At 43.8% G+C, this 13,276-nt stretch overlaps 1 protein-coding gene across 1 annotated transcript in view; it reads left to right on the forward strand.

Moving 5' to 3' along the window:
• TTC6 (tetratricopeptide repeat domain 6) overlaps window positions 1-13,276 on the forward strand; it is a 136,090-nt gene that overhangs the window by 58,774 nt on the left and 64,040 nt on the right. The window contains exons 17-19 of the mRNA XM_090034981.1: window positions 6,678-6,847; window positions 7,376-7,496; window positions 11,100-11,250. Coding sequence (XP_089891107.1) covers window positions 6,678-6,847; window positions 7,376-7,496; window positions 11,100-11,250 — 442 coding nt within the window. The remainder of the gene's footprint in view (window positions 1-6,677; window positions 6,848-7,375; window positions 7,497-11,099; window positions 11,251-13,276) is intronic.

Below are 13,276 nucleotides of genomic sequence, written 5' to 3' on the forward strand. Positions count from 1 at the left end.
TTTAATTCCTGTATTTGAGATTTTAGTTTCTCTTGGTAGTCCTTAAGAATCTCAGGTTCAGAGTCTTGATGTCTTTTGAAAGCGTCTTCATACCAATCAAAAAATGTGTCCCACTGAGTCTGTGGTATATTACTACCTCTTAATTCAGGGTCTCTGTGGAGATGAACAATTTTACTTAAATCAAATGTTCCTTCCAGGGGAAACTGCCGGCTAAAATAATCTCTGGTATACCAAATCCATTTGTCTAGAAACTTACAACTTTTATGGACATAGTGTGTGTACATGTACAAAGCTGCAGTCCCTTTTGGCAGAGCCGGTATGCCTTTTAGACTCTCCACTCCCCATATCTTTAAACTCAGTTCACACAGGTCTTTCATACAGGAATGGCTTATTGAGAGTGTCTAGTCAGGTTGTGAGATTTGCTAGCAGCACAGAGATGCTGTGGCTAATGTCCAAAGACAAAACCCTATGACAATAATGGCACACAATGCAGTTGCTCATGGTTAGACATGGCTCATTTATGAGGGTGGGGAAAGGGTAAACCTGTCCACTGGGTCACGAGGTTCCAGTTGGGCCCCCTTGCATTCAGAACTGCCCTTGGGGTGGCTGAACCCAACCTTAGTCTCAGACCTGGTCAGTGGCTCATATTTCTCAATTCATACTCTCAGTTCACACAAGGGAATTTCTGTGTTGAAGCACGAGGTTCAAGAACATCTCTTTAGTTTCAGCCTTGGTCAATGCTTATTGTGGAAAACACTCATACTCTAAGAGTTTCCACCTTGCACTCTTGCTTTTGAAGAGCACACAGAACAAATCTGTTGTCTCCGGGGCAGCTGCACGAAGTTTTCACTCCTGGCCTCAGAGAGACCTCATAGTTCTTTACAGAACTTAACTCAATTCACATGGGTAAATACTTTCATTGACAACAGCAACACAGAGTCTTTAATCTTAACTCTTTCTACTCACAGTTACTACTTACACAGTGCGTTTGACAGTTCTGACAGAAAAAAGTTCAGATAGCATGAGCCTCAAGCAGTGAATCAGGAAGACACAGAGACAGCCTCTCACTGAAAAGTCCCAGTAGAGATTTCAAAAGGTCTCTTAACTTGGTTTGGCACCAGGGCTTCAGTAAAGAGATGTCTGTGTCCCAAATTATCACTCCGGGCGTCTCTATCCGAGTCATGGCACCAAATTGTGAAAGAAATCAAACTTCGCGTTGTGGTTGAATCAGAACTGACAGAGCTAGCTTTTCTTTATTTAGGGCTATACTGTGATCACAGGGAGAATTCCATACAGCAAGGGGAATCACCCACTTGTCTGTCTCAAAGGGTTTTATTCTCTTGTACTTGGTAACATTCTGCAGAAGGTTATACACAATCTTAACTTTATACACTCTGGATAAGACTCTCCGAAGTGGCAATAAACTGAGCAGAAATAAGTAATAAAGAATTCCCCTTTCACAGGGGAGCTCTCCAATGGTAGATGAAGTTTAGCTGCCTCCTGTCCCAGCAAACTCCCTCTTCTCCTGTAGTGTGAACATGGAGAAGCAGATGTCTACCCTACCAACAAACCTTTTTCTAGTGATTAGAATTTAGAATTTCTCCTTGGCCACTCTTGCATTAGTGTAAAACTGTTAAAGATCAAAAAGCTACACTTGGATTAATTAAATCCACCTGCTCACTAAAGCTCAGACACAGTTGAGAATTAGGTTGTTTGTATAGTTCCATTGACCATAATGGGTGTGTCCAAATGAGCCTGCATGTGCCTCTTACCATGTCTCAAATTGGTTTGGGATGTGGCAAGAGGCATGCTGGGAAAAAAAACAACATTTCCTGTGCTGCATAGTTGCCAGGCTCTGGGCTGTGTTCACGGGCTCTGTGCACTGTTGTTCCAGGCTGGTTCCATGCACACAGCCTGGCACAACACATGGTCCCTGCAAGCAGTGCTGGCCCCCAAGTGACAGCTGCCTGAAGGCTTACGGTCGGGCCTGTGCGATGCGGTGCAGGCAGCACTAGGTGCCAGGCAGCTGGGACCAAGCCGTGCTGCCCCGGGAGGGCCCTGAGTGCCCTGATGGTCACTGCTGCTGTGGGGGTGAGCTGTGGGCTCTGTGGGAGGGGGGGCTGTGACCACTGTGGGGGCCCTGTGGGGGGAGCTATAGTCCCTGTAGAAGGGCAGTCCATGAGCTGTGCAGGGGAGCTGTGCCCTGTGGGGGGATAGGGGGCCCACCCCTCCAGAGCGCCCCTCCCCAAGCCACCCCAAGAAACCCCTCACCCACATACCTGGCCCTGTGGGTCATGAGGGAGGGGACAGGGGTAGGAGGCAGGCTGTGGGTTGAGAGTGAGGCATTGGACATCCTGGTGACCGAAGGGGATAGGGACAGCTCTGATTTTTTTTAATGACAAAAAAGCCAAAAGTGAATGCTAAAGTGTATAGATACAGGGTCTTCATAAAGTCCTTGTACACTTTTAAACTTTAATAACTTAGGTTGTAGGTATGATAGAAGCAATCTGTAAATGGCATTGAAAAGCAAATTTATTAAAGTTTTAGGACAACTAGAGTACACAATGCTAGACTTCATAAGTAATAACACATTTATTCTTAAATAAGATGGAGCTCCATACCACTACGCTCTGAATGTATGACAGTTCCTAAATGACATTTTTCCCGAGAAGTGGATAGGCAGAGGTGGACCAGTTGCTTGGCCACCTCATTCCCCTGACCTGTTGCTGCTGGACTGCTTTAATGGGGACATGTTAAAAGTGTAGTTTGCCTGTCAAAACCATGTTCTTTGGTGGAACTTAAGGCTAGGATCACCAATGCAATTAGTGCAGTAACTCAAGAGCAACTGGGAAACGTTTTCAGGGAGTTGGAAAATTGGATTGAGCACTGTATCATGATGGATAGTGGTTATGTTGAAGTCTAGCATTGTGTATTCTAGTTGTCCTAAAACTTTAATAAATTTGCTTTTAGATGCTGTTTACAAATTGTTTCCATCATACCTACAACCTAAGTTATTAAAATTTAAAAGTGCTTTACAAGGACTTTATGAAGACCCTGTATTTAGAATTTATTTTATTATGATGATAGAGGCACTGGTAGGTTTCCAAATAGCTTTAAACTTGTAAATATATCAATAAAACATTGCCCAATTGATCTCTCTATATATAGTGGCATTTCATTTTAATAGCTAAAGAACACTATTTTGGGTATGTTAATGGGAGAATTTAGGTTTCTTATCAGAGAATTTGCAACTTTTAAACAGAGAACACGAGGATCTCTGCTGGTGAGACAAGTAGCGAAACCTGGGCAGAGGAGCCTGTCCAGGGCCAGCACTGTGGACCCAGCTGGAGAGAAGATGAGGTGGCTGACTGCTTGGCCATTTGGGGCCAAGAGGACATACCTGGACAGTTTTAAGTGGGCCGCTGCAAGGAGCACATCTGGGCGATAGCTGCCCAGATGGCAGAGCTGTGGCACCTCATCCAGGTCTGGCAGGCTTGTAGCCATGGAGCCGCAGGTCCAAAGGGGTGGATGCTATCGCAGGTGCCAGCAGGTCACAGCCAGGCAGCAGCCCCCACTGCCAGACTTCTGCAGTGGGTAGAGGAGGCAGGGGCCACTCCAGGTTAGGGCTGCTTCAGCAGTCAGCTGGCACAAGGGGTAGTGTCCTCAGAGACCAACTGGCCAGGCCTCAGAAGCTTCTGAGGGCAAGTAGCCCTGAGCTGGTCACCAGGGCAGGTTTTTTACACTGCTGAGGCCAGCACAGGGCAGGTTTCTATATTGCTGGCCCCAGGCCCTAGCTCCCCCTGGCTGCAGATCTGGGAGGAGCTGGGCCTGCAGATTTTGAACCAAATGGCACAGCTTTCCTCACACCAAAGTGCACATCCAGGCACATGTGCTGAGGCAAAAATCCTCAGCTTATATTTGTTCCGTTCCTGTTTGAGCTGCTGCAAGTGCATGTGTTTGCATGTGTGGATACACTCACTGAGGCTGCTCATAGTGTACATAAAGTTTATAATTTCAGAATCACTGTCTTAATTTGTATATTGTGTCTCAATCATTTCTGTAGGAGGCCCCCATAGCCCTGAGTTTCTCCTTTCTGTCCCACTGCTTATCCCAAGGAAAAGACAAAGGTTGCCTGGGATAACTTCTTATCCATACAAGCCTCTACTCCACTGCCCCCACAGCAGGAGCAAGGGAATCTCTGCCAGCTCTAGGTGGCCTCCCCTTTGGGTTATGAAATAAATTTTAGGTTTCCCTTCTTGTAGGGTGGTCTAGCCTGGAATATCACTTACCCAGATAACTCCTACAGGCAACCAGTAACTAAGAAAAAGAACAAAAGAATTTATAATGAAGAAAAAAAATTGCAAACAAAATTGACCACAAGTTTGGAAACAGAAAAAAAAAGTAAAGTTTCTTACCCTGTAATCTGGTTACACCCTAGCCTTCCTGAGAGACCTTCCAGTATCACCAGAAATCAGCATTCCTACTGATCTTTTTGTCAGCCCTGGTTGCTGGGGTCTTGGACCCTTTCCCAGACTGGGGAAAAATGTAAAGACCCTGATTCAATAATAGCTAGCCTCTCAAAAACTTCCAGGTTGGCCCCTATCTCCCTTCTCACATTAGCATTATTCTAGTTGCTCAAAGCATCAATAACTTGTCTAACTTTACTCCAACCATGCAGTTGGCCAAATAAAAGATATCATCCCAATAAAATTTTTGCCTTTCCCCATTACAGAGAGACTCTGGCTGGGAGTGGGAATTCTCCTTAAACATGCATCCCTAAGTTCCTTGGCTAAACTATGTCCAAAATCATAAAGAAATATGTAGATGGAATGACAATCTATACAGTGATAACAGGAGCATACATGGATACAGCATAACATTGGCTTTCTAACAAGATACCACGTCATATTAGTACTATAAAATACAAGAAAACATTCTCAACACTCCACAAACCCCCAGAGCATTGTGAGTTTTATAACACATTGTAAAAAAGAAATAGGAGTAAAGGACTCCATTTTAATTTAATGAAACTTATCAGGACTAAGCCGTAACTAATAGGATATTATTGCTGTAGCAGTGGAGAGACCACGTTTTTCACAACTTGTATTGATAAAAAAAAATCACAACAGTATCATTTTCTAGTTTTTTTTTCATGTGATCCTGCATTTTACCTCACTTAAGTATGTTGCTAATTTTATTTAACTTAATTTTTGTTTTAATTATTGAGGCATAGTCTATATCTTTCAAAAGCCTGAAAACTGCTCTGCACAAGTGAACTGTTGCATTCACACAGAATCATTCTAATCAATGAGGCTCCAGGCAGGTGCATTCGTCCATTATGCAGAATATCCTTGACTTAACAGAGTTTGTGCAGGTGCAGTAATCTGCCCATAAGGATCAGTTTGAAGGTCTTGGATTATTCAGAGTTGCTTTGTCAACTGAAAAAGAGAGGAAGAAATTCACCTCCTTTGATGTTCCTCTGTAGACCACTGCCTGGCCCTCCTACACCAGATTCATGGAGGCAGCACCAGTGGCTTTGAGGAGGCCAGTGGCACACTTAACAATAAATTGGGTTTGTTTATCACAATTATATTGTAGCTTAGCTAGTGCCAGAGGAGTGAGGAGCCATGAGTGGAGGGGCTAGCTGCAGTCACCTGCAGAGGTGCAAAAGAGAGAGAGGTGGCTATTAGGGCTGTGTGAAATGGCTATGTTTTGATTAAGTTTTGGATTTAGCCATTTTGGAGGACAGCGATTCATTTCAGTGTTTCAGATTACTGTCCTGTTTCATTTTGGCTGAATCTGTTTCGGAGATTTGACTCTGCCAAATCTCTTCTGAATCTGTTTCAAATGGGCTGCCAGGGAAGGTTTGCACAGCCCTACCCAGCTGGGCGGGGCATGGGGCCGGGAGCTGCAGGGCCCCATCAGGGAGCAGGATAGGGCTGTGGGTGGCTTGTCCAGGGGAGGGCTCCTGTCCTCCGTGCAGGCAAGGAGACCCTTGTGCGGATCTCTGATCCCTGTCACACTGGGTCGTGGGGCAGGGAAGCACTGCAGAGTGGTGAGCAAGCCTGCTGCTCTCTGCCTTGTGAGGGCTCCTGGATCTGTGTATCAGGTTTCAGCAGGCTGCTGCTGCAGGCTGGGGCCAGCAGCAGCACTGCAGTCTTCCTGGCGCTTGGCGTGGGCTGCCTGCTGAAACCCTGCCCACGGATCGGGGGCCGCGTCCCCTGGGAAGAGCTGGGGAAATGATCAGAGAGCTGGGGGAAGTAATCAGAGAGCTGGGGAATCGAACCAGGAGCTAGATGTCAATATCAGAGCAGTCCTCCCCCACCTCCTTTCCCCTCCCTCTTCTTAGTTTTTGTTTCACTGCAAGCCCAGCTCCAAAACTCTGAAATGCTCCAAAACATTTCTGAAATATTTTGGAGCCTTCCGATTCATTTTGGAGCTGTTTCAGGGCCTTCCATTTTGATTTGGATTTGGTATTTTGGGTGCCGAAATGGCTTGAAACGCCTCTAAAACAAAATGTCTGTCAAAATTTTGCACAGCCTTAGTGGCTATTAGTTTGCAAAATTGACGAAAGTATTCATGTTGTATATAGCTTCATATGACTTTGTTTTCCCAGTGTAAATTTCTAAGTAGACTTAAAAATTTATGTAAGAGAGAAATTATTTTTTCCATACTAGGTTATATCGAGGAAGAGCATATGCTACACAACAGCAGTATAAAAATGCCACAGAAGACTTCTCTGCTGCAATTCATCTAGACCCCCTTAATTGGTTAGCATTCTATTACAGAGGTTGTATGCTACGAAAGATTGATCCAAAGAGAGCTCTGCAGGATTTCAGTGTTTCTGGTATTGTTCTTAATTTTTATGTTGATGAATTGATAGGCTTGTCATATTAAAAAGAGAAAAGTCAATATTCACTAGCAGCTGTCACACTGGAGAATGAGATACCATGGCCATTTCCTATTGTGCAAATTGAAAAATGCCCCAGTCATTTAGTGTTTTCTGATAACTTCTTCCTTTTCATCTATATTAATTAATTCATTGTTAACATTAGACACTGGCTCTTATTGCAACTGCTTATAGACCTTTTCAGTTATTTTTTCATTGTTTTATTATGCTCGCTTCATTTATTTTAATGATTTGAATAGACATAAGGAATTTCAGCTATGTCATTTTATGTATTTATTCCATTTTATTCATACCTTAGTTTTAAAGTACACAAACAAATGTCTTTGTATTGTGATTGCACTGGTTTATGATATTTTATATAATACAAATCTGGAATGAAATTAATGTACAGATGAGCTGTATAGTAAACACCAATAAATGCCAATATCGCCAAACTTAAAATTTTAAAACATTTCCCTCCCCCAGTGCTCCTCAATGATACTTTTGAAAATCTTAGTTCTTTCTTTCATCGTGGGATCTTATATGCAGAACAGTCATGCTGGTCACTAGCAATATGCGACTTTGAAGATGTACTAGTTCTGGACAAGTGAGTGAACTCTAGACTTTTAATATGTTATATACAGTCTAAAGTGGAGGAAGAGTGGAAGGCTGTGTACATTTCTATCTGTCCAGCTATCAAAATATTGCTGGGGGGGAATAGTTTGTTTACTTATTTAAAAATCTATCCCTGATATGGGAAGAAGTAGGATTTAATTTGTTTCTGTTAGGAAGTGAATAAAATATAAGGGGAAAAATATGGGAGGAGGAAGGCTTTTTAGAGTGGAACATGAACAGAATTAAACACTTCATTCTGTGCATGTCTCTACCAGGGATAATAGGCATCCAGTTCCATGGCAGAGAGTAAAAAAGCCTACAGGGCTTCCAGACTGCTGGCTGTGTGGCAAGGATAACCTAACTTGGTAGAGCTGCACCAGAACCTCAGACCCTGAAAGCAGAGACCGAGAGGCAGGATTTCTGTCTGCTCCCAGAAGATTTATTTGCTTTCATTTTATTCTGTTCTGGCATACAACCACTTAAATCCAGCTTAATTTTGGAGCAAAATTGTAAGCCAAATGCAAGTATCCCATAAAATTATCTTTTTTCCTCCTCAATCCCACTCTCAACAGATTATTTTCCCCTCCTTTTCCCCCTCCCCCCTGCGCCCCCAGTTACACTAACGTGGTGCATCTATTTGGTTCTAGCAGTTTCCAGGCAAATCTGTGTGATGAACTCGGGCTCCCTCACAGCTTTCCAGGAGACGGCAGACAACCAAGGAGGGTCCTGAGGGAAATCTGAGACTTTTTTCCCCCTAAACATTTAGTTTTAACAAATCAAAAATTTGCAACAGATCCATGTGTAAATGCATCTTACAGTGATTAAGCATTTAATCTTGTGGTGCTATATACTTATTTAACAGGAAGTTCAGAAAATTGAATACATAGGTCATATGTACGTTGGCTTTTGGATAGGAAGGAATTGCCCAAAGCCATACTTTAAAATTTTCTTAAAACAATGATGCAGTGCCACTGAAAAGTGCCCTTAACCATCTCTGGCAGACAAGGTTCTTGGGGTAAATGTGATATCTTTTATTAGACCAACTGAATACTTGGAAAAATTGTCCTTTGCAAGCATTTGGGCACAAAGGGTGCTTGTGCTTGAAAGCTTGTAAAGAACAATTTTTCAACTATACTGTTGGTCTAATAAGCTAGGGACAGACATTACACACAAACTGGTTTAAGTGATCAGAAACTGGTTTAAGCCTGCAACAGAACAGATGTTCGGTACACATAAACCAGTTTCAAAATGGCCAAAACTGGTTTGAGAGAGAAACCTAGTTGAATGTAGTATCAGATTTAACTGATTTGGGTCAAACTGGTTTATGCAGTGTCTGCTCCAGACCCCTTCCTTGTTTAAGTTAAACGGAGGCCCCCAGCATCTTGGCATGCTCTCTGGGCAGGGCTCTGCTCCAGTGGAGCAGGGCTGACTCTGCCCCTCTGCTCCTCAGCTGAGCAGGGACAAGTAGGGACAGGCAGGGGCGGGGGTCTGGACAGAGAAGGGTTTAATTACCCTCTCCCTGTTCCACTGGCAAGAACCTGAGTTGGGTCTGTTGGTGCTTCCCCCTCCCTTGCTACTGCAGTGGCAGGCCAGCATGGCTCCTGAGGCAGAGGAGGCAGGGAGGGGTGTTATTTCCCCCTCTACCCCCACTACCCCCAGGGGACAACATCTGGGTCTGCCCAGCCCAACTGCTGCTGCCACTTGCTCCCTGCTTGGGGCAAATGACCGAATAAGCCCCCTCCCTCAGATGCTGGAGGGAGGGAGAATAACCCTCGTCCCTACTTTCTGCCTAAGGAGCCCTGCCAGCTGGTGTCTGGCCATGCCCCCACCTGGCTGCTGCAGCAGTGAGGGGGCAGGGCCCTTTATGGGGGCAGCAGCCCCTGTCATAGTGTTGGGGAATGTAATCCCCTTCCCGACGGAGGGGCCCTGCTGCAGTGTGGGCACAGCTGCTGCAGACTGTGTATTAGCACTGGGGCTTGGAGGGGGCCAGGGTCCTTCAAGCCATTGCCGCCATGATCCATGAAAGCAGCTTTCCTTGCCCTGTAGTGCGGTCCCCTGCCAGGAAGAGGAAACCATGACCGGGGCTGCTGCCCCTGTCACTGTCGCTCCCCCATCACTGCTTCAGCATCGGATGGAGGCAGGCCTAGAAGCTGTCCAGCAGGGCCCCCTACGCAGGGGACAGAGAGCAGAGTTATTTTTCTCATCTGCTCCCAGGGTAGGGTCTGCCTGCCTCAGCGGCTGCTGCTGCTTGCTCTGTGCCTGGAGCAAGTGGTGAAATAAGCCCCCTCTGCTGGATGTCAGAGGAAGGGGGCAGGAGAGGGCTTATTCCGCTGCTTGCCCTGGGCACAGAGCAAATGGCAGCAATGGTGGGGAGCTATGTTGTGGGGCGAGGAAAGCTGGGCGGTGGCAGCTTGGAGGGCTCTGGCCCGCTCCAAGCCCCGATGTTGCCTCACACAGTCTGCCGCAGCTCTGACTGCCCCCTAGCATTGCCCCCCTGCCAGGATGGGGTTCACGCTCCCTGACACAATGACAAGGGCTTCTGACCCCCATAAGGGGCCCTGCCCCCTTGGCGCTGCAGCAGATGGGTGGGGGCATGGGCAGAAGCTGGTTGGCAGGGCCCGTTAGATGGGGGGCAGGGACAGGGGTTATTCTCCCTCCCTCCAGCATCCTGGGAAGGGGGCTTATTCTGCCACTTACCCCAAGCAGGGAGCAAGTGGTGGTTGGGGCGGGCAGAGCTGTGGTCTCCCAGGGGCAGTGGAAGTAGAGGGGGCAATAACCCCCTCCCTGTCCCCTCTGCCTCAGGGGCCATGCCAGCCCACCACTCCAGCAGTGCGGGGGGAGCGTCTGGCAAACCTGGCTTGGGTCTCTGCCAGTGGGACAGGGAGTGGGGAATTAAACCCCTCTCTGGCCAGTCCAACCCAGTCTGGCCATGATCCTCCACCAGCACAACTTCCCTGCAGCAGGCACGTGCCTGCATTTCCCCAGTCCACAAGGAGTATCTGTACTGTTACAAATTGGTTCAGCCTAGCCAGGTTAGACTAACCTGCAAAAATTGAATCAATTTAGGCTCCGGCTTTTTGAATGCTTGTCCCTAGCCATAAAAGATATCACATTTACCCAGCGAATCTTATTTGCTTACGTCCTTAGAAAACATGGCTACAACCAACACCCCCATATGCATCTCTAATAGAATTAACTGAAAAATCATCAGTCAAGGAGACTAATTCAGCTTGTATACTGATTTCAGTTTTGAAGCCAGATACATAGGGATCCAGGAGGAAATCACAGAATACTGATGAAAATAAGCTTATATACCTGAGAATTTATTATAAACACTAACTAAATTGGGAAAGCTAATATTTGGGAAAACCACTAACTCTGCATATATAGGTATCAATATTTAGGAGAACTCAAAAGGTAACCAATGCATTTAATGGAAATTGTGCATACAAATATGTGATTCAGTGTTTTGACTGCCTAGAGGTATTTTATAGCCTTATAAAAACAGTACATGAAACATGTACTGAACAATAGTTTATATAATATTATTTTATCTCATGACACAATGAATAATAAGACTATATTCTGTTTCTAGGGGTTTTTCCTTGGCTTACATAAATATTGGCCTTATATTACTGTGGCACCTGGATCATTATTATGAAGCTATTCGACAATTTTCCAATGCAATTGAAGTTGATCCTACAAACATGAGACCTTATGTATGTAGAGCTCAAGCATATCATAAGGTATTATATGACTTTTGTTTTTGTTTAGCACTTTAACCATACTTTATTTACATTTTATAGTTGTTACAGAACATTTTAATAGATATTTAGATATTTAGGTGATGGTCCTGAACAGAATTAAAGTACACGCTTAACTTTTATATGCTCTGAGTAGTCCTGTGACTTCGCTGGAGCCATTTGCAATGATGCATATTATGTACTGTTACTGATATGTAATGTAAAATAGAATATTTCAAATACATTATTTATATTATATTACATTATTTATATTCTATTACATTATTTATATTATATTATTCACATGATCAAATTTTACATTATTTATTTTTTTATTCTTCAAATAATTGGAAACTTCTGAGTATTGAATCAAAACACCTTGTCTTTTCTAGATCAAAATATCTTCTATTTGTGTTATAGGAAAATGGATTGAAAAGAAATTTAATTCCAAAACTAAATTTTAAAGTGTAAACTTTCTAAAAACTGATTTTTTTCAGGAAATAATTGTGTTTACTTCCAGTGGGAGTGAAATCGTATTTCAGAATGTTTAAACTTCCCATAAAATGGAAATTTCAGGTTCTTCTTTAAGTGTCATTGTATATAGATTCTACACACTGTGCGCCTGCACCCAGTACAAAGGAATTCCAAGTGGTTTATTCTGGCTGTGTTAATTGAGGTATTTGTACCCCCTGCCACTCCCTCTCCTGTGAGCATGAAGAGAGGGACTGCTCAGACTTCCACTTTCCTCTGACCACTTTCTGGCAGAGAGTTGGAACACTTGTACTAGTGTTTAGATAGATAGATACTGGGGGGCTTATTGTTGTTACTGTATTTTTACTGTTATTGATAATGTTTCATTTTAGTATTCCATTGGAAGAAAAAGAAAAATTGGAAAGTTAACATTATACTGGCATTACCAGAGTTTTCAGTCTTCAGTGGCTGAACTAAGATCTCCAGATTTTAAAGCTTGTCCATTTTGTGGTGGCATAATTCCACTCACTGGGGGACTTAATAAATATCTTTATTGCTTAGGAGAAAGTCATATTTCTTTCCTTGCCTAAGATAGTATGTAAAGCATTCAAGAAATGTACATGAGAGGTAAAACAGTCAGGACCTGACATTCTTCCTTGTGCAGAAGTTCTCCATAATAGTGTCTGACTGAAATTTCCTAATAATAATATGTCTTTGTTGTTATCTAAACTAGAGGTTTTTTATACCTAGTTTATTTTTTAAATTTTGTAGCAGGGGGATGCTTTAACGGAGCTTAGCTCCGAGTGTGGGCTGCTTCCAACCCTACTTGTGCCACTGCTGCTGGAGTTGGGGTGTATATAACACTCTCCTCTGCCATGCCATTGCCTACACTTTTCACCACTACCTGTCTGCCATGTGGCTGAAGTCCCCTCCCACTCCCCCAGCTCCGCCAGCCAGATCTGGCTTGTCAGATGTATGTTGTCAACCCCTGATCTAAACTATAAACCACCAGTACTCGTACTGTGCCTGATAGTTTTCTAACAGATGACTCATATAGTATCCATGCATTCAAACTACAGACTCATGTACCTAAAGGGCGTCTCAAAAATCTACAGCACTGACAGTAAAACTATTCATTTCTAAAACAAAGATTCTGTGACTACCCTTTCCTGGACAATTGTTTAATTTGAAAGAAACTAAAATTCTAGGTTGTAATATCAGTGAAACTATTTCTATACCTATTACCTTTACTGTATCTGAAAATCAACCTCAAGGAATCAAATCTGATACCATTCCAACTGATGGCCTGAATTAATCTGCAAAGTCCGAGCATCAAGAGTCTTCCTTCTGTAAGAAAATTTCCGGATGATTTGTCTGCAAATAGCCCAATCACAGAACCATCTTTACACTTCATTAAAGAGGTGCCTCAGAATGCTGGACCCATGGCCCTATGTACCTTTGTGACTCCATATGACAGGAGAAACTGTGATCCAGTGTATTCTTTAGTTTGTATGATTTTGGACTATTTGTTGATATTAACAATTAGTTCAGTTTTTAA

Source organism: Crocodylus siamensis, chromosome 2, assembly GCF_052110815.1.
Source record: "Crocodylus siamensis isolate JL-2025a chromosome 2, ASM5211081v1, whole genome shotgun sequence".
Lineage (NCBI taxonomy): Eukaryota > Metazoa > Chordata > Crocodylia > Crocodylidae > Crocodylus > Crocodylus siamensis.